At 40.3% G+C, this 21,744-nt stretch overlaps 1 protein-coding gene across 6 annotated transcripts in view; it reads left to right on the top strand.

The window, feature by feature from the left end:
- The window catches only part of palmdb (palmdelphin b), a 136,190-nt gene extending 115,112 nt beyond the window's left edge, over positions 1–21,078 (top strand). For all 6 annotated transcript variants that reach the window (XM_063065035.1, XM_063065036.1, XM_063065034.1 and 3 more), the window contains exons 5-9: positions 2,885–2,999; positions 8,632–8,656; positions 8,754–8,873; positions 11,056–12,168; positions 20,687–21,078. In XM_063065035.1, coding sequence (XP_062921105.1) covers positions 2,885–2,999; positions 8,632–8,656; positions 8,754–8,873; positions 11,056–12,168; positions 20,687–20,733 — 1,420 coding nt within the window. In that variant the 3' untranslated portion in view covers positions 20,734–21,078. The remainder of the gene's footprint in view (positions 1–2,884; positions 3,000–8,631; positions 8,657–8,753; positions 8,874–11,055; positions 12,169–20,686) is intronic.
- The last annotated feature ends 666 nt before the right edge of the window (positions 21,079–21,744 follow it).

Genomic DNA, 21,744 nt, shown 5'->3' with positions numbered 1-21,744 from the left:
ACACAAACAAACAAGAAAAATCAAGCGAAAAACACAGAATATAAAAAAACTATAAGACTGCAAAAAAGTCCATGGACGGAGTCCATGTCCAAAACGCAGAAAACCTGGGTAAAATTCAATGGCCAGATTGACAGCCTGTCCTTCTCTGGCAGTAGAGTGATCCCACCAGCAATCAAAAGGTGGTCTCCCCTCTCTGGTAGCAAAGAAATCCCACCAGCTATCAAAAATCAGGCAGCCAGCGCTAACCTTCCACATTATTTCAATCTCCCTCATCATTTTATTCAGGGAAATGGAAGCTTTAATCGGTGAAATGGAGTCAAACATCAGCTCGCGCCTTGTCTTGCAGCCTTCTCTGCCTCTGTCTCCCAGAATCCTCTTGGAGACTGCAGAGCGCTGAAACACACAAGCGATCTCCAAACTGCAAATCACAGACTCCCAACAGTCCCAGGATCATACTCAAGATTAAAAACAAACATAAAAGACGTGAAAGAAATGAAATGTGGATCCAGAGACAGAATGGATTGTATTAGCATCTGACTTCACCTGCTAGCTAAGTCAAGTCAAGTCAAGTCAAGTCAAGTTGCTTTTTATTGTCATTTTGACCATGAACTTCTGGTATAGTACACAGTAAAAACGAAACATTGGTGCTATGTGAAACAACACACAACTACACTAGACTAAGTGAGACAACACAAGGCTACACTAGACTACGTAAGACAACACAAAAACTACACTAGACTACAGACCTACACAGGACTACATAAAGTGCACAAAACAGTGCAAGGCAGTACAATAAATAATAAACAAGACAATAGGCACAGTTGAGGAAAAATTACAATATAAGAATAAATGATGTAGATGTCAGTCTAGATTCTGGATATTAAGGAGTTTGATGGCTTGGGGGTTTTGTCATCACAGTTTAAGCCATCATCCTCTGTTTTGCTGAACTCGTCAACTTCATCCTCTCTGCCTCCAACTTCCACCCTGCCCTCAAATTCACCAGGTCCATTTCCTACACTTCCCTCCCCTCTCTTGATCTCACTGTCTCTATCTCTGGAAACAGCTTATCCACCGATATCTATTACAAACCCACGGACTCTCACAGCTACCTGGACTATACCTCGTCCCACCTGCTACTCGTTAAAACATCATCCTCTTCTCTCAATTCCTGTCTGCACCGCATCTGCACTCAGGATGAGGCTTTTCACTCTAGACCAAAGGAGATGTCCTCTTTTTTCAAAGAAAGGGGCTTCCCTTCCTCCACCATCAACACTGCCCTCAACCGCATCTCTTCCATTTTACACACGTCTGCTCTTAACCCATCCTCCTGCCACCCTATCAGGGATAGGGTTCCTCTTGTCCTCACCTACCACCCCACCAGCCTCCACATCCAGCACATAAATCTCCGAAATTACCACCGCCTCCAATGGAATCACACCACCCCTCCCGCCCCATTTTCTGCTTTCCACTGGAATTACTCCCTATGCAACTCCCTTGTACATTCATCCCTCCGCACTGATTCCCCCTCCTAGCACTTATCCTTGTAAGTGGAACAAGTGCTACACCTGCCCCCACAGTTCCTCCCTCACTACCATCCAGGACCCTAACAGTCCTTCCAGATGAGGTGACACTTCACCTGTGAGTCTGTTGCAGTCACTTACTGTCCTTGGTGCACCTGGTGTGGCCTTCTGTACATCAGTGAGACCCAACTGTAGATTGAGATACTGCTTCACCAAGTGTCTACACTCCGTCCACCAGAACAAGCGGATCTCCCAGTGGCCACCCATTTTAATTCCAATTCACATTCCCATTCCGATATGTCCATCCATGGCCTCCTCCACTGTCGTGCTGAGGCCACACTTAAGTTGGAGGAACAACACCTTATGTTCTGTTTGGGTAGCCTCCAACCTGATGGCATGTACATCAATTTCTCAAAGTTCTAGTAATGCCCCCCAACACCAACCCCCTTCTCCATTTCCCATCCCTTTTTCCCTGTCTTTACCTTTGCTTTGGGATATTTATGATTGTGAAGATTAAATGGTAATAAACACATTGCAGTGTAGTATATGTATGACATAATATGCAAGCGCTGGAAGTATCATCACATATGATATAGACTACAGAGGATAAATACAATAGAGACAATACAATAGCCCGTTCATTAATATCCCCAACATGCTTATTAGACTACAAAGGTAAAGATGACAAATTTGTTATCCAGTTAATAGATTTAACATGTAAAAACTTCTGTTCTGGGAACTGAGTTCACAGCAAATTTCTATGGAGTGTAAATTTGACCTTCCTCTCTCGATATGTGCCAGATGAAAGCAGATACATTTAACAGCAGGTTACAATGCAGCAAATGTACAAACTATCACCAGCATAGAACAAGAGAACAGAACAGCACAGAAACAGGCTTTTCAGCCCAGAAGAACCCGAATTAGATAAAAACTTTTCAGCCTGTACATAACCCATATTCTGCCATTCCCTGCATATTCATGTGTCTAACAGCCTCTGAAATGCCACTATCATATCTGCTTCCACCAGTACCCCAGTAACCCACCCCGAACACTTACCAATAACTGTGTAAAAGAAAAAGTAACGTGCCCTTCACATCTCCTTTAAACTTTCCCTTCTCACCTTAAAGGCATGTCCTATGTGATATTTACATAATCATCGAAAGCTACAGCACAGAAACAGGCCATTCGGCTCAGCTAGTTGATGCTGAACCATTTAAACTGCCAATTTCCATTGTCCTGCACCCAGACCGTTGCCCTCCATCCCTCTCCCATCCAAGTTTCTCTTAAACGTTGAAATTGAAACTGCATTCAGATTGTACATCTGAGTAGAATTCCCACTCTCTAAAGCTAAGTGTTATTTACAGGCTCGAAGAAGAAATAAAAGCTCTTGAAAACCAAGAAGCCCAAATTTCATCTAATGAACAACTGTTACTGAAAAAACTGAAAGCAACAGAAAGATCGACAGCAGATATAATTAAGGTAAATTATCCAGTGTTATTCATGATACATTAATAGTTCTAATATGTTGTTACTGGAGGATAATATAATACTGTATAATTTTGCCTTCAAATTGTTTGCACATGTTGAATGTATAAAAGTGTTGCACACGAGCTATTTATTTGATTGGCTGTTCACTACCTTAATTAGTCTTAAACTTCTGAACCGTTTCCAGGAAAGTAACCCTATTTCAAGGAGCCAAACTTTCCAGACAGATAAGAGGTGTTTTAAGCAGTCTGTAGAGTCCAGGGTTTTTCAATCTACACTGATCAGTTAAAGGGAAACAATAAACCTACCTAACGAACAATTGCACATATTCAAAGGCAAGCTGAAGCTGAGTGTGCGTTGCTTGCAATAATTGTTTTTCTTCCTATTATTTAATGTTTGGAATTTCATGTCTTACGTACTATAAATTGTCAAAAATTAGGAGGCTAAAATCCTCCCCAAACTGAGCAGGTTTTCCAGATTGAGTCAACGAAGCAGTACAGGAATTTTTAGGTAGCCCCCAACCTGACGGCATGTACATTGATTTCTCTAACTTCCAGTAGTTTCTCCCCCCCCCCACATCTTTTCCCATTCCCCATTTTGGCTCCCGTTTTACCCCTTCTCATCTCCTCACATGCCTATCACCTCCCTCTATCTTCCTTCCCTCTCTTCCATGGTCCTCTCTCTCTTCTTCTATCGGGTTCCTTCTTCCCCAGCTCTTTAAATTTTCCACCTACCACCTCACAGCTTCTCAGTTTATTCCCCCTCCCCCCCACTTATTTTTGTCCATCTGGCTTCCCTGATCACTCCTACAGCTTGTACTCCCCACCCCCCCATCTATTCTGGCTTCTTTCCCCTTCCATTCCAGTCCTGATGAGGTCTTGGCCTGAAACGCCAACTGTTCATTCCTCTCCATAGATGTTGATTGACCTGCAGCGTTCCTCCAGGATTTCTTGCGTGTTACTTCAATCACTGGTGTTGTATTTGGATGCAACACTAAGTTGCCTGAAACAGCACTGTATGATTTTAACAACCTTGCACAAATACTTATCAAAGAACAAAGAGCTAAATTCTCTCGTAGGCTTGGCTGACTTTGCTACTAGGAGTCAATTACCGTATTTCTCAATTTATTGCTGCTTATGTGGAATCTGTAAAAGAACTTTCAAGCTATTAATTTTAAATGCTACAAGGAGTTACAATGATCTGTTGCATTCCTGGATCAGAAACAGGTTTATTATCGCCGGCATGTGTCGTGAAATTTGTTAACTTAGCAGCAGCAATTCAATGCAAAACATAATATAGAAGAAATAAAACTAAATAAAATAATAATAATAAATAAAGAGTATATGTATATTGAACAGATATTAAAACTCATGCAAAAAACAGAAATAATACATATTTAAAAAGTGATGTAGTGTTGAAGGGTTCAATGTCCATTTAGGAATCAGCTAGCAGAGGGGAATAAGCTGTTCCTGAATCACTGAGTGTGTGCCTTCAGGCTTCTGTACCTCCTACCTGATGGTAACAGTGAGAAAAGGGCATGCCCTGGGTTCTGGAGGCCTTTAATAATGTACACTGCCTTTCTGAGACATTGCTCCTTGAAGATGTCCTGGTTACTTTGTAGGCTAGTACCCACAATGGAGCCAACTAAATTTACAACCCTCTGCAGCTTCTTTCGGCCCTGTGCAGTAGCCCCTCCATACCAGACAGCGATGTAGCCTGTCAGAATTGTCTCCACGGTACATCTATAGAAGTTTTTGAGTGTGTCACGTGACCAGCAACAATGAATATCAATTGAGTCAGATTTTATAAAAACAAACAAACATTTATTAAACTCTGCTCAACAATAACGAAAAATATTCAAACAACTAATTTAACCGGAAGTTAACTGCAATATGGCAACTCTGGAACAGTTCTTGAAAGGGTGAATGCGAAAACAGTTCTTAAAGTGGTAAATTTGAACACAGTTCTTAGAATGGTAAATTCGAAAGTCCAAGAGATTTATACAGTCAATTAAGGAGAGACTTTTCTGAAGTAAAGCTTTCCTCAAAGACGTGACGTTACTGCTGATCCCAGCCGAAACTTGCCTTATCTGCAGGGTTCACGACGACGGAAATAAAACGCTTTAAAGGAACTGACATTTTCCTCTGGAGAATAGACACTGCACAATCCTTCCTGCTTTAGCACAGGATATCTCAGATGCAGGTCACTATTTCTTGAACGAAAAATCAATAAAGGTCGATCCTTTCCAAAACCGCCGAACGATATCAGCTTTACTCGATTCTGCGAGTTCCTGTACTTTAGTAAGGTCTTCACTCTCCAATACTACTTACAATAGAAAGTAGAACTGCACTTTAAAATGAAACTGCATCATAAGACAAATACGCAGCATAACGGAGTATCTGATGAATTAAATAACGAACTAAACTTAAAACTAACTATGTTACCCCAGGGGTCTCCCTTTTATACCTGTGGTGAACATGTCATCACATGACCTCACATCGGTGGGAAAATTACACCATGTGACCTCCACAAGACCATTACATCATGCTCATAAGATACCCAATTACATCATGGTCATAAGATAGTCACAAGATATCCATGAGGCATGTAACAAGTGTATTTGTTGACATACCAAATTTCTTCAAACTCCTAATGAAGTATAGTCGCTGTCGTTCCTTCTTTATAACGGCATCAATATGTTGGGACCAGGTTGGATCTTCAGAGATCTTGACACCCAGGAGTTTGAAGCTGCTCACTCTCTCCACTTCTGATCCTTCTATGAGAATTGGTATGTGTTATTTCGTTACCCTTCCTGAAGGCCACAATCAACTTTTTCGTCTTACTGACGTTGAGTGCCAGGTTGTTGCTGCGGCCCCATTCCACTTGTTGGCATATCTCACTCCTGTACACCCTCTCGCCACCATCCGAGATTCAATCAACAATGGTTACATCATCAGCAAATTTATAGATGGTATTTGAGCTATGCCTAGCCACGCAGTCATGTGTATATGGAGAGTAGAACAGTAGAGGTGCACCAGTGTTGATCATCAGCAAGGAGGATATATTATCACCAATCCGCACAGATTGTGGTCTTCCAGTTAGGAAGCTGAGGATCCAGTTGCAGAGTGAGCTACAGAGGCCCAGGTTCTGCAACTTCTCAACCAGGATTGTGGGAATGATGGTATTAAATGCTGAGCTATAGTCAATGAACAGCATCCTGATGTAGGTGTTTGTGTTGTCCAGGTGGTCTAAGGCTGTGTGACGAGCCATTGAGATTGCATCTGCTATTGACCTATTGTGGCGATAGGCAAATTGCAGTGGGTCCAGGTCCTTGCCGAGGCAGGAGTTCAGTCTAGTCATGACCGACCTCTCAAAGCATTTCATCACTGTAGATGTGCATGCTACTGAGCGACAGTCATTAAAGCAGCTCACATTATTCTTCTTAGGCACTGGCATAATAGTTGCCTTTTTGAAGCAAGTGGGAACTTCCGCCCATAGCAGTGAGAGTTTGAAAATGTCCTTGAATGCCCCTGCCAATTGGTTGACAAAGGTATTCAGAGTTTTTCCAGGTACTCCACCTGGAGCTTCCGCCTTGCGAGGGTTCACTCTCTTTAAAGACAGTCTAACATCGGCCTCTGAGACACACACTGTCATCTGGTGCAGCAGGGATCTTCACAGCTGTAGTTATATTCTCCTTATCAAAGTGGGCATAGAAGGCATTGAGTTCATCTGGTAGTAAAGCATCACTGCCATTCATGCTATTGGGTTTCGCTTGAATGTCTTGCAAACCCTGCTAGAGTTGTCATACATCTGATGTCACCTCCAACCTCATTTGAAATTGTCTCTTCACCCTTGAAATAGCCCTCCGCAAGTCACACCTGGTTCACTCCTTACTGGTAGCCCATACATAAAGTAAATGTTTAGTAACCAACATACTATTAAATAGAATAGCCTTTTATACTTCCCAAAATCATCCTCATCCCAAATGTAAGCATGCTACTTAGAAACTGAAATACTTTAGCTCATATTTTGGGATATATGAGTGGTTGCTGACCCTGTCAGTAAGTATTAGGAAATAGAAGTCATTCTATGAATATATAATGGAAATACTCATTTACATGTCATTCAAAGGACCACTATCTCATATTCTTAAGCTCTTTAGATCTCCAATTCAGACTTTATTGATCACGTGTACATGGAAACATACAGTGAAATGTGTCATTTGCATTAACAATCAACATATCTAAGGACTTGGTGGTGGCAGCCTGCGAGTGTCGCCTCTAATTCCGGCTTAACGTATCATACTCACAATGCTCAGCAGAAACATCAAAACAGAGCGCAACAAGCAACCAAGCATCAACAGCAAAATAAGACTCTTTCCTTCCTCCTACCCACCCGCACACTTGGAAAATCCTTCAAGTCCAGGACAGGGCTTCAGTTTCCAGTTCCCAGTCTTCAGGCTTCAGACTTCAAAGCTAAAAGTTCAAAGTAAATTTATTATCAAAACACATATATGTCACCATATACACCATTGAGATTTATTTGTGAGCATACTCAATAAATCTGTGGAATAATGACCCACGGCAGAATCAATGAAATACTGCACCCCTTCGGTTCAAGAGCCTGATGATAATGAACTGTTGCTGAACATGGTTGTGAGAGTCCTGAAGCTGCTGTTCCTCCTTCCTGATAGCAGCAGCGAGAAGAGAGCAGGTCCCTGACGATGGAAGCTGCTTTCCTGTGACAGCGTTTCATGTAGATGTGCTCAGTGGTGGGGAGGCTTTACCTGTGAGGGACTGGACCATATCTACTACTACTTGTAGGATTTTCCATTTAAAGGAATTAGTGTTTCCGTATCAGGCTGTGACATAACCAGCCAATGTACTCCCCACTACACATCAATAGATGTTTGTCAAAGTTTTAGATGTCATGCTGAATCTTCGCAAACTCCTAAGGAAGTAGATGCTTTGACGTGCTTTGTTCAAAGTTACACTTACGTGCTGGGCAGAACAGGTCCTCAGAAATAATAACACCAAGGAATTTAAAGTTGCTGACCCTCTCCATCTCTGACCCTCCAATGATGACTGGCTCATGGACTTCTGGTTTGTTCTCCTGAAGTCAATAATCAGCTCCTTGGCCTTGCTGACATTAAGTAAGACGTTATTGTTATGGCACCACGCAGCCAGATTTTCAATCTCCCTCATATATATGGTAATTCATCACCACCTTTGATTTGGCCTACAATACTGGTTTCATCAACAAACTTGAATATGGCCTTAGAGCTGTGCTTAGCCACATAGTCATAAGTGTGAAGCGAATAGAGCAGGGGGTAAGCACACAGCCTTGTGGTGCATCAGTGCTGATGGAAACTGTGGAGGAGATGTTGTTGTCAATCCAAACTTACTAGGGTCTGCAAGTGAGGAAATTGCGATCCAAGAACTTGTCATTTATTAACAAGTTACGTATTTCTCTTACAAGATTTTTTTTAATGAATTCTTAATAAGGTCAATGCAATACAGCGAGGCTTGTATTTAACATAAGATCATTTGTATTTAATATAAGATCATTTTTTTTCCAGGAACACAATCAATTTTTATAAAAATTTATTTTTATTATCTCTTTACAGGCAGCACAGGCCGAGAGTGATCGAAGTAAGAAAACCATGTTAATATTTGCTTCATAGTAATTTTCAATTATGTTCTGCTAATTTCTGCATTATATTGATGACTATTGTATCCCTGTTCATAGATCAGGTAAAGTCTGTACACTCGGAATTTTCAAATCCTGCAAAAAAATATCAGTCTCAGGTAAAGCAGAGAAAAGCAAGTCCAGAATTTGAAACACAAGGCTCAGGAGGTTCCAAAGCAGGTGGGTTCATGTGATTGGGGTACCTTTCATTTCTTTCCAAAGGCTCAGATTTTATGGGGAACAATGAAAACCAGGATCTTTGCTGATCTTGAAGGAACTTTTCTGCTTATTAACACCGAATCAAACTCTGTGCCATCCAGCAGCAATGTGGAGAAAGCTAACTGCATAACTGGGCTAAAGAATTCTTATAAGGAGAATATCAGGAAGCAAGAAAAAATACCCAGTGCATGTAATAGAGAACAAAATAAAAGTTGGATCATATATACAGAGAAACATCATAAAATATGAAATATGAGTTCTTAAAAATACTAATTTTTGAAACCGTAAATGTTTAAACATTATTCAATCACAATCTATCTGGACAAATTTAATCTTTCATGGCCTGAGAATTTGTTCAACTGTAACAGGATGTGATTTAAAAACTTAATTCCACTTCATTCAACAAGACTTTTAAAGACTTTACTCCTGTTTCTTCACACATTCCAAAGACATACTGCTTCATAGGTTAATTGGTCATTGTAAATTGTCCTGTGATTAGGTTTAGGGTTAAATCGGTGGGTTGCTGGACGATGCGGCTCAAGGTGCCAGAAGGTTCTGTTCCACGCTATTTTCCTAAATAAATAAATACAGAAGTAGAGTGAGTATATCCCTCTCACCAAAGAGGCAAAATTCTTACTGTACTCCTTCAATGATTTCACAAATATCCTGTATAGTTAAAGCTAGATTATCTTACTTTTGCACAAGATTCCCTTTACAATTAAGACCATTCACCTTGCTAGTTGTTGACTGTAACTGCAGGCTACAAAGACAGCTGGAGCATTCTGGATAGCAGCATTCAGCTGTCCCTCTCCATTTAAAGATGTTTTTCTATTCTTCTGCGGAGGGAATTAATAGGACTGCGTAAAGACTAAAATGGGATCGGAGTGGTGTTAGTGCTACTTAAATGTCGGTGTGGTCTGATTGGCTGGAAAAACATGCTTCGTGCTGTTGGATTCAATGACCTGCTATAGATTGCCAACCACTGAAAATCAGCACCATTAGTTACAGTGGAACTCTGTTAATCCAGTATGCTTAGGATTTACACTGTGTTGGCACATGGCCAAGTGGTTAAGGTGTTCATCTAGTGATCTGAAGGTCGCTAGTTCGAGCCTTGGCTGAGGCAGCGTGTGTGTCCTTGAGCAAGGCACTTAACCACACATTGCTCTGCGACGACACCGGTGCCAAGCTGTCTGGGTCGTAATGCCCTTCCCTTGGACAACATCGGTGGCGTGGAGAGGGGAGACTTGCAGCATGGGCAACTGCCGGTCTTCCATACAACCTTGCCCAGGCCTGCGCCCTGGAAACCTTCCAAGGCGCAAATCCATGGTCTCACGAGACTAACGGATGCCTATAAAACACCATACCAGACTGGCAGATTCTCTGAAGTTGTTTCTGGAGATGAGGGTTAACCTAGGAAGAGAAATTGAGTTGCCTGGAGCTCTACCTGCTGGAATTCAGATGAATGAGAGGAGATCTTAAAGAAACATATGAAAAAATGTGAGAGATAAATAAGATAGAGTCAGGAACGTTAGTTCTACTGGTAAGTGAAACTAGAACTAGAGGACATAGCCTCAAGATTTGGGCGTATAGGTTTAAGATGGAGATGAGGAGAAACTGCTTTCTCCAGAGAGTAGTGAATCTATGGAATTCTCTGCTCAGTGAACAATAGAGGCTACCTCACTAAATATATTTAAGAAACAGTTAGTTAGATTTTTGCATAGCAGGGGTATTATGAGTTATGGGGAAAAGTAAGGTAGCACAGCCAGTTCAGACATAATCGTACTGAATGGCGCAGGAGGTTTGACAGGCCATCTGGCCTACTCCTGCACCTGTCTCATCTGTTTCATTTTTGGAAATTGCTTCAGTTCATTTTGCATTTACTTTCTTATATGTTACACAATAACATAGTATTTTTCAGTAAACATGTTAAGTTTAAATATGCTTCACCAAAGAAATGCGAAATAAAGAAAGTCAGTAACAAAGCCCAATGATAGAAAGAATGGGCACATTTTTTCCCAAAACAATGAGAAATCGTTTTGATTATTAGTCAGTCAAGAAACAACTTTTTTATAACAATAAGAATTGATCTTGTGATGATTAAGGAAAAAGTTTTTGCTAATCTTTATAAATATTTTCTGAATAGCTTTGTTTGCGGTGGAAATCAATGTCCAAAAGGATATGAAGACAGGAGAAAGCACCGTTCTGTCGACTGCACCAGTGATGATCGATGAAATCCAAAACAAAGGTGTGAAGGTCTATGAAGATGGGGTGAAATCAGTATATGCTTTGCATAGTGATGGGAGACTGATTCAGAATGGTGTCAGTGACATGACTCATGAGGAAGTGGAAGCATTGTTACAAAAGGCTGGTGAGAAACAGACGAATATTCCTGTGGCTTGCCATGCCCCAGTTTACTCAAGTTCCTACAGCAGCTCCTACTATCCTAAAATGTTTATCAATGAGCAGATGGACTCTGAGCCGAGGATTCAAGAAAACATGGCTGAAAGTGAAGGAATTGAGAGGCATGACCCAGTGAAGGCTCAAGTTTACCGAACCAATGATGGTGACACAGATCTGGAAAGGAATTTGCCCAGTTATCAACAGGCAATGGTCACTCCTACTACTTCCTTATCCTGCCCAATATCTAATTGCTGGTCTCCGAGTTCCACACGAAGCCAGAGTCGACAAAGTTATGAGTCATCATTACCTGAAAATGAGCCGAATTCAGCACAGCTTCCTTGTCACCCGCCAAGGGACAATTACCGCAAGGCCGTGTTTGTCAATTCTGAACTCAATCATGATGGCAGAGCTACTACTATGTCTGAAAATTTAGACAGTGGGTTTAATGTTTGCCGTTCCTCGCCTTCTGTCATTGACACTGAGGAACCAGTTACTATGGTCTTCATGGGCTACCACAACGTCAATGACGAGAATGAAACCAGCAAAGTTTTAGGGTTTGAAGGAGCGATCCGAGCAGAACTGGTCATGATCAGCGATGATGATGATGAGGATGATGAAGTGAATCCACATCAAGCAAATGACCTCACTAATCCTGTATTCCATCCCGTTCCTCTTTCAACTGGGAATGAGATACATAAAACATCATATGCTGCCATAACTCTATCTGCAGGGAATAACTCTCTCCCAAGGAAATCCATTTTGATCTCAGGCCGAGACAATAATCATTCTCCCTACAGAAATTATTCTGGTGACCAGGTGGATAAAGATGGAATCTACAGTGACTCCACAGTGTCAGGTACAAATAACAAACAGAAGTGTCGTTGTTGTTCTATTATGTGACAAATTATTGAGCTATATTTGAAATGGAAAGCCTTTCTTGCTGTTACTTACTAATGGGTTAATCTTGTGCAGAATGGACAACATGTATCCTGAATGTAAAGCTACTGGTTATTATTTTCTTTAATGTTACGCCACTCATCCACTAACAAGCTTTAAGGCAAAGAAAGTAATTAAAACCTAACTGTGCATGGGAAACCTTATCAATTGCACAGACTCCATAGTGTCCACTTCTGCAACATCTGACCAGGAATCGTACCTTCCTGGTATATTTCATGCTTTACACCAGGGGCTCCCAACCTTGAATTCACGGACCCCTTGGTTAATGGCAAGGCTCCATGGCATAACAGGAAGGGAAGTCCTACTTTGCACTGAGCACATTAGAATTCACAGGAACAGAAAAGTCTATCATCACTTTTCCCAGCATTTGAAGAACAATCTATACCGCAGCATTTTCCAAGACTTCTAATCATTTGCTTTACAAATTTCTAAGAAATTCCCTCTTGAACTTGCAAACACCATCTACTTTCAAACTGCCTTTTGTGTGGTTTGTGTGTATGAGTATGAAGAGTGTGACTCTAGGGTGTGTGTGTGTGTGTGTGTGTAAATGGTTGTGTATGTAGTTTGTGTGTGTGTGAGAGAGAGAGAGCTGATATGCATACACACACTCATTGTTCCATTACCACAAACATGAGACCTTCTACCTCAGACATTGTTTTCCTTCCCATCCCCCTAATATCTAGAAATCTACAATCTTTATTTTAAATGTAACAGTATCTGAGCTTCCATACTCCTCCAGTATAGAGAATTTCAAATATGCATCTCCCAATGAATGATGAAATCTTTACTCATTTCCCTCTTGAATATCCTGTCACTTACCGCTAATTCTAGACTCAGTAGCCAGGGGAAACACCCTCCCTGCACCTGCCCTATGTCAAGCCCTCAAAATATTTTCTGTTCTTCAATGAGGACACATCTCAACCTTTCAAACTCTGGAGATTAGAGCTCAGGTCTGCTCAATAACAGCATGTAAGACATGACTGATAACTCAGGAACCAGTCTGGTGAATTTTTGCTTCACTCTTTCTGCAATCAGTCTTTTCCAGAAGGAAAGGAGACCAAATTGTACATGATGTTATCTGTACAGATGTCAGCACAGGTAGATAATGTAGTGAATGAGGCAGAGGGATATTTCCTTCATTGACTAAGGCATAGAATATAAGAACAGGGAAGTTACAGTAGCATTGTTAGGCCACAATGGAGTACTGTGTACAGTTCTAGCCATCACACTTTAGCAATGACAGCATTGCATTATTAAGGACGCAGAGGTTGTTGCCTGTGAGTTTTCAGTTTCAAGGAGAAACTGAATGGACCGGGTTTTGTTTTCCGTGGAGTGGAAGAGTTTGCAGGGAGATCTGTATGCATACACAAAATTATGAGGATCATGGAGATGGAAGATTCTCCCCATTGCACTGTATCCACAACTAGATGGCATAGGGTTAGGATAAGGGATGAAAGGAAATCTAAGGAAGACCTTTTCTCCCTCAGAGAGTGTGTGGTTAGAATCTAGAATACACTATCTGATGGGGAAATGGATGGAGATAACCCACAATGAACTGCTGAGGCAGAGAACTGAATAAGTGCTGGTAAATAGCATTAGTACAAATACTTAATGATTAGCATGGAATTGATGGGCGAAAGGGCCTGTATGACGATGTGACCCTATGACAAAGATGTCAGCAAGCAGTTATTTGCACAGGGGATAGCAAAAATTTGGAGCTTTCTTGACTGCAATGCTGTTAAGAATGGGTAAATTGAACTTGATAAGACTAGCTGATAGATGTTTTTGATTGTCAATGCTAGGATTCAACAGAGTTAAAGTACAGATAAACCTTGATCTCTGTCTTTTTCATGGAATGTGATCCAGTGTTGAATATCTATCCCAATTATAACTTTAAACAATAAAATCTTAATTCTATAATCCTGAAGATATGCTGCTCTCAGTCAACATTTCACTACAGAATTCATCACTCTGAAAGTATCTCTGAAATTAATACCGGTCAGTGACAAACAGCAAATCAAATGCAAACTATACAAATAATCTTCTTTTGCTTTTCTACTTTTGTACACTTGATTCTGGTATAATGCTGTAGATCTGTAGTTTGAACATACCACTAACACTATTACATTGTAAAATAAATTTTCATGTGATCATCTTTCTGTAAATAAACATTTCATTTAACTTCTTATTCTTGTCGTAATTATTGATAGTTATATAAACAAAAATATTCTGCAGCATTGACATACCTCCACAAATATCTGATGCAACATAAATAATGACTGTATTATACTTTTGATGTGTAAGACAATTAACTGCCTGGAAAATATTCCTAATTGTTCGTGCTTTTGGACTGCAATGTTTAAATAATTTATAAACACAAACGACTGTACCTCTTCTTAGAGATGCTACCTGGCTTGCTACGTTCACCAGCAACTTTTATGTGTGTTGCTTAAATAATTTAAAGTTGCTTTCAAGAAACACACAAAATGCAGGTGGAACGCAGCAGGCCAGGCAGCATCAATAGGAAGAAGTACAGTCGACATTTCGGGTCGAGGCCCTTCGTCAGGACTAATGGAGAAAAGAGGTAGTAAGTGATTTGGAAGTGGAAGGGGGAGGGGGAGACCCGAAATGATGGGAGAAGACAGGAGGGGGAGGGACGAAGCTAAGACCTGGGAATTTGATACTCCCCATTCTCCAGCCTTGTATTCCTTTTGCCAATCAACTTCCTAGCCCTTAGTTTCGTCCCTCCCCCTCCTGTCTTCTCCTATCATTTTGGGTCTCCCCCTCCACCTCGCACTTTCAAATCACTTACTATCTCTTTTTCCCATTTGTCCTGACAAAGGGTCTCGACCCGAAGCGTCGACTGTGCTTCTTCCTATTGATGCTGTCTGGCCTGCTGCGTTCCACCAGCATTTTATGTGTGTTGCTTGAATTTCCAGCATCTGCAGATTTTCTCATGTTTGCTTTCAAGAAGTTGCTTTTGTTATGATTTCATATTTACTTTATATTTCTGATTATTTTGTATGAAAAGAATACAAGATGCATCATTACTATACATAACAAATCAGTTGATTATCATCAATAGTTTATTTCTATTTTTTATTTTAATATGCTTTTCATCCATTAAACAATATAATTTATGAGAAAGGATGGTGATAGGTGTGACACTGTGGCACAGTGGTTAGCACAATGCTTTACAGAACCAGTGACATAGGTTTAATTCCCAACGCTGCCTGTAAGGAGTATGTAAGTTCTCCCCATGACCACATGGGTTTCCTCCAGGTGCTCCAGTTTCCTCCCACAGTCCAAAGACGTACTGGCTAGTAGGTTAATTGGTCATTGTAAATTGTCCTGTGATTAGGCTAGGGTTTAATTGCTGGGATTGCTGGGCACATCTCCAAGGGCTGGAAGGGCCCATTCCACGCTGTATCCCAACAAATAATTATATATTGGAAATAAAGCCCTGTACTAGTCTAGAGAGCAGAATAGAGCTACCTTGAGCTGCAGAAGTACTGGGTAATTTTAATGCACTGCATTCATGCACAAGCTCCACATCATTTACTGATCAGAAACTCAGGGTGGCTGGCTGGTGGGGGTGTAATCTCAGAAAGAAATGCCCCAGCTCTTCATTAATTTGTGGGATGAGTGTCTTCAGGATGGCTTATGAAATGAGATGCTAGAAGAGAATGTAGGAGCCTTTCCAAATGCTTGTATGTTTGTTTAATTATTTCTCTGAGACTTTGCCACTGTTCCCATTAGTTAGACATGGAAGGTTAGTTACCTTGCTTTCATACTTAACACCTTCCCCTTTAGCAATGGCCTGAAAATGTGCTCCAGTTAGACGTAAAGGAACTTAGAACCTACATTTTGCCAAGATAGGACAGTGTGTCTTAAAAAAAAACATGTGCACATCTGCTGTATGTACAGCTAACCACACCAATACTGAACTCTCTGAGCATTAATCAGCGTCAGTATTGCGCAAAATTCTGATTCCACTGATCCATGAACCTTAACAAGATGAGAAAATCAGGGAATTCTAAGTGCATGTGTATGCAAATATAACAATATGTGTAAAATTTGTAATTTACCAACTCACTTCGCAGCATTAAATGTAAAGTGACAAAAACAGATTTTATTATAATATAATTACATTATTTATAATGAAAGAGGATGAGATGTGACCTGATAGAGGTAGACAAGATGATAAGAGGCATAGATGGAGAGGACAGCCAGAGCCCTTTTTCAAGGGTGGAAATGGTTAATACAAGGTGGCATAATTTTAAAGTGATTGGAGGAAAGTGGGGGGGGGGGGGGAATGTCAGGGAAAGAGTAGTTGGTCCATGGTATGCCCTGTCAGGGATAGAGGTAAAAGCAGATACATTAGGAGTATTAAAGTCTTAGATAGATACATGAATGATAGAAAATTAGGGGCAGTGATGCAAGAAGGAAGAGTTAGATTGATCTTAGAGTAAATTAAAGGTCAGTACAATCTTGTGGACCGAAGGGCCTTACTGTGTTTTAATGTTATACATCCTATGCTCTATTTAACATACATTATGTCTGGTCCACATTAATAATTCTAATACCTAAGCTTTCTAAAATATATGCTATTATGTAAAATATTAATGCAGGTTGTAGGATGATTTTAGCAAAAGACATGAAACTCACTTTTCAGCTGCAAGTCAATTCACTTTGAGTTTACAAAGTACTGCTTTAAATGGACAACTGTCTCTCACAATACTTCCTTTAATAAACTAAAATGTCCCTATTCACAGTTGACAGTGATAATGATTAAATACAAATATGTTATAAACTTTAAAAATATGCAAGTATTCTTCCTTTTCCTTTATTCAGTCTGAATGTTATGTTAAACGTTTGCACTCTTTTGCCTGGAAAATAACCTCACTTCCCATTGTAAAAAGAACTTAGTGCAAAGATACAAGTTCAGTTTATAATTTGTTGCAAATAATAAGTAATAGCTCTTATTCTTAGAATCATAGAAATCTACAGCACATTACAAGCCCTTCAGCCCACAATGTTGTACCAACCATGTAATCTACTCTAGGAATTGCCTAGAATTACCCTACTGCATAGCCCTCTATTTTTCTAAGCTCCATGTACCTATCTATGAGTCTCTTAAAAGACCCTATTGTATCCGCCTCTACCACCGTTGCTGGCAGAGCATTCCACACACTTACCTCTGACATCCCCCGAGTACCTACTTCTCAGCACCTTAAAACTATGCCCCCGCATGTTAGCCATTTCAAGCCTGGGGAAAAGCCTCTGGCTATCCACAAAATCAATGTCTCTCTTCATCTTATACACCTCTATCAGGTCATCTCTCATCCTCCATTGCTCCAAGGAGAAACAGCAAAGTTCACTCAACCTATTCTCATAAGGCTTGCTCTCCAATCCAACCAACGTCATTGTAAATCTCCTCTGCACTCTCTCTATACTATCCACATCCTTCCTGTAGTGAGGTGACCAGAACTGAACACAGTACTGCAAGTGGGGTCTAACTGAGGTTTTATATAGCTTTAACATTACCTCACAGCTCTTGAACTCAATCCCAAAGTTGATGAAGGCGATCATGCCATACGCCTTCTTAACAACACTGTCAACCTGCGCAGCAGCTTTGAGTGCCCTATGGACATGGACCCCAAGATCTCACTGATCCTCCACGCTGCCCTGAGTTTTATCATTAATATTATATTCTGGCTTCACATTGGACCTACCAAATTGAACACTTCGCACTTATCTGGGTTGAATTCCACCTGTCACTTCGCAGCCCAGTTCTGCATCCTATTGATGTCCCGCTGTAACTTCTAACAACCCTCCAGTCTATCCACAACACCCCCAACTTTTGTGTCAACAGCAAACTTACTAACCCACCCTTCTACTTCCTCCTCCAAGTCATTTATAAAAATCACAATGAGGAGGGGATCCCAGAAAAGATCCCTGTAGAACACCACTGGTCACTGTCCTCCATGCAGAGTACGAACCATCTACAACCAGCCTTTCCCTTCTGTGTGCAGGCCAATTTTCGATTCACAAACCAAGGTCTCCTTGGATCCCATGCCTCCTTACTTTCTGAATGAGCCTTGCATGGGGAACCTTATTAAATGCCTGACTGAAATCCATATACACTACATTCACTGCTCTACCTTCATCAATGTATTATGTTTCCTCCTCAACGAATTCAATCAGGCTTGTAAGGCACGAAATGGCCTTGACAAAGCCATGTTGAGTATCCTAATTAGATTATATCTCTCCAAATGCTCGTAAATCCTGTCTCTCAGGATCTTCTCCAACAATTTGCCCACCACTGAAGTAAGACTCATTGTTCTATAATTTTCTGGGTTATCTCTACACCCTTTCTTGAACACGGGAACAACATTTACAACCTTCCAATCCTCTGGTACTTTTCCATCCGTTAAGACCATTGCCAGAGGCTCGGCGATCTCCTCCATCGCTTCCCACTGTAGGGTATCTCTTGTCCAGTCCCAGTGACTTACCTAACTTAATACCTTTAACAGCTCTGGCACATCCTCTTTCTTAATGTCTATACACTCAAGCATTTCAATCTGCTTTAAGTCATCCCTACAATTGCCAAGGCCATTTTCACTGGTGAATGGGCTGAGAAATGGCAGATGGAGTTTAATACAGACAAGTGTGAGGTATTGCACGTTGGAAGGACAAACCAAGGTAGTACATACAGGGTTAATGGTAAGGCACTGAGGAGTGCAGTAGAACAGAGGGATCTGGGAATACAGATACAAAATTCCCTAAAAGTGGCGTCACAAGTAGATAGGGTCGTAAAGAGAGCGTTTGGTACATTGGCCTTTATTAATCAAAGTATTGAGTATAAGAGTTGGAATGTTATGATGAGGTTGTATAAGGCATTGGTGAGGCCGAATCTGGAGTACTGTGTTCAGTTTTGGTCACCAAATTACAGGAAGGATATAAATAAGGTTGAAAGAGTGCAGAGAAGGTTTACAAGGATGTTGCCAGGACTTGAGAAACTCAGTTACAGAGAAAGGTTGAATAGGTTAGGACTTTATTCCCTGGAGCGTAGAAGAATGACAGGAGATTTGATAGAGGTATATAAAATTATGATGGGTATAGATAGAGTGAATACAAGCAGGCTTTTTCCACTGAGGCAAGGGGAGAAAAAAACCAGAGGACATGGGTTAAGGGTGAGGGGGGAAAAGTTTAAAGGGAACATTAGGGGGGGCTTCTTCACACAGAGTGGTGGGAGTGTGGAATGAGCTGCCAGATGAGGTGGTAAATGCGGGTTCTTTATTAACATTTAAGAATAAATTAGACAGATACATGGATGGAAGGTGTATGGAGGGATACGGTCCGTGTGCAGGTCAGTGGGGCTAGGCAGAAAATGGTTCGGCACAGCCAAGAAGGGCCAAAAGGCCTGTTTCTGTGCTGTAGTTTCTATGGTTCTATGGTTCTATGCAATACTGAAGCAAAATGGTAAATACTGAATCCTTTGCCTTTCCCATTTGCCTTTAAGCAGACAAATAAAACATGTAATTATTTAAGTTATTACAATAAGTTGAAAATTCTTTAGTTGTTTTCTGACTTTAAATATTCAAGAAAATGTTATTATAAATAAGTGATAGTGAATGTAGCATTTTGATACTTGGAGAGTAGTTCTGAGTCAATCTGATTACTATAAGTCAGGAGTCATATTTGGGCCAAACCAGGTAAGGTCAGCAGATATCCTTCCCAGAATAATATTAGTGAAGCAAACATGTTTCAATGTTTTTCTTGTCAAATTCAAGATTACTTAATTAACTATCTTTAGGTTTTGCAGCTGCCTGTCACATACCACCTTGGCTTCAAAATATATACCTTGTCTAATACAATAACTACTGGCAGAGGCTCACAAATACCATTTCAGCCCAGCATAGGATTACTCTGCCTTTCCAAAATATACTATGTCATTACATTTTGACTGACAAAGGCAGACACATTCTGATGGACAACAATTTGGATTGTGTGTTTGTTTCAGTAGCACTTCAATGAAAGTGGTAATATTATTGATATTGTGTTGGGTGTTATTTAACCCAGAGCGTTTCAAAATTAATGTGAAGTATGAATTGAAGATTTTATTTACAGAATATATTGAATCAACAGGAACTTAGAATCTGTTAATGTTCTCTGTTACAACAGGAACTTCAGTCTTCACTAATCTAATACGCTAATACCTTTGCACATATCCTTTCTATGCTCTAAGCGCATGGCAGCTTCTCACAACTAATCATGTGCTTAAGGCTTCAGCATAATACTGTGGTATGTATATTTCTTCTTATGCCATTAAGTTTCAAAATTTAGTTAAGTTTATAACATTTCCTGGAATGATAAGTAACAATAATCATCTTTGTTTCCTCTTCAATCAACAGCCTTAGAAACTAAAATGGCCAGGCTAGGTAAAAAAGTGCTGATGTAAAGTGGAGCGATACATCCATAACAAAGGCCATTGCTTCTACCTGGAACTACGGGAGGTATTGGAACTTAATACAGGACAGGCAAGTTAAAATGAACATGTATCAAAGTTGTACTGCTACTATTCATTCACAATATGTATGCATTCAAATTGTGATATCCACTGCATTTGTTATAGCTATCATTTACCCAAATATAACTCTGTTACAGTATGTATGTATTCAATATTCTAATAGAAAACTAATAATTGATTCAATTAGCTATTGAAAAATAATGTTAAGTTGTTGTTAATCTTTGGAACTGCTTTTTACTTTGGTTCCCTGTGTTCTTAAATAATAAAATATTCCTGGCAAACTATCTGCCCTGTACATTTTTTTCCAAATCATGATGGATTCATAGTTTCTAAATTGTGTTACTGTAGTTAGATTCTTGTAACTCAATCAATTTCCATTTGGAACTGCATTATGAATCAACAATATACTTTTCCTGAGCAAAACCACACACAAAATTCTGGTGAAATTCAACAGATCAGGCAGCATCTATGGAATAGAGTAAACTGCTGACATTTCGGGCCAAGAAGAGAAGTGTAAAGGAGAGGCGAGTGTGGATATCAGACCAGTGGAAAACAATGCTGGAGAGTTAGTAATGGGGCACAATGAAATAGCGGATGAACTGAATGAGTATTTTACATCAGTCTTCCCTGCAAAAGACACTAGCAGTATGGTAGAAGTTCAAGGTGTCAAGGGGCATGAAGTGTGTGAAGTTACCATAACTAGAGAGAAGGCTGTTTGAAAACTGAAAGGTCTGAAGGTGAATAAGTCACCTGGACCAGATGGAATAAAGCCAAGAGTTCTGAAAGAGGTGGCTGAAGAGCTGTGGATGAATAAGTAATAATCTTTCAGGAAGCACTAGATTCTGGAATGATTCTGGAAGACTGGAAAATTACAAATGTCACTCCACTCTTCAAGAAGGAAGAGAGGCAGAAGAAAGGAAACTATAGGCTAGTTAGTCTGAC

The sequence above is a fragment of the Mobula hypostoma genome, chromosome 12 (assembly GCF_963921235.1).
Source record: "Mobula hypostoma chromosome 12, sMobHyp1.1, whole genome shotgun sequence".
NCBI lineage: Eukaryota > Metazoa > Chordata > Chondrichthyes > Myliobatiformes > Myliobatidae > Mobula > Mobula hypostoma.
This window is presented reverse-complemented; position numbering and strand designations above follow the sequence as displayed.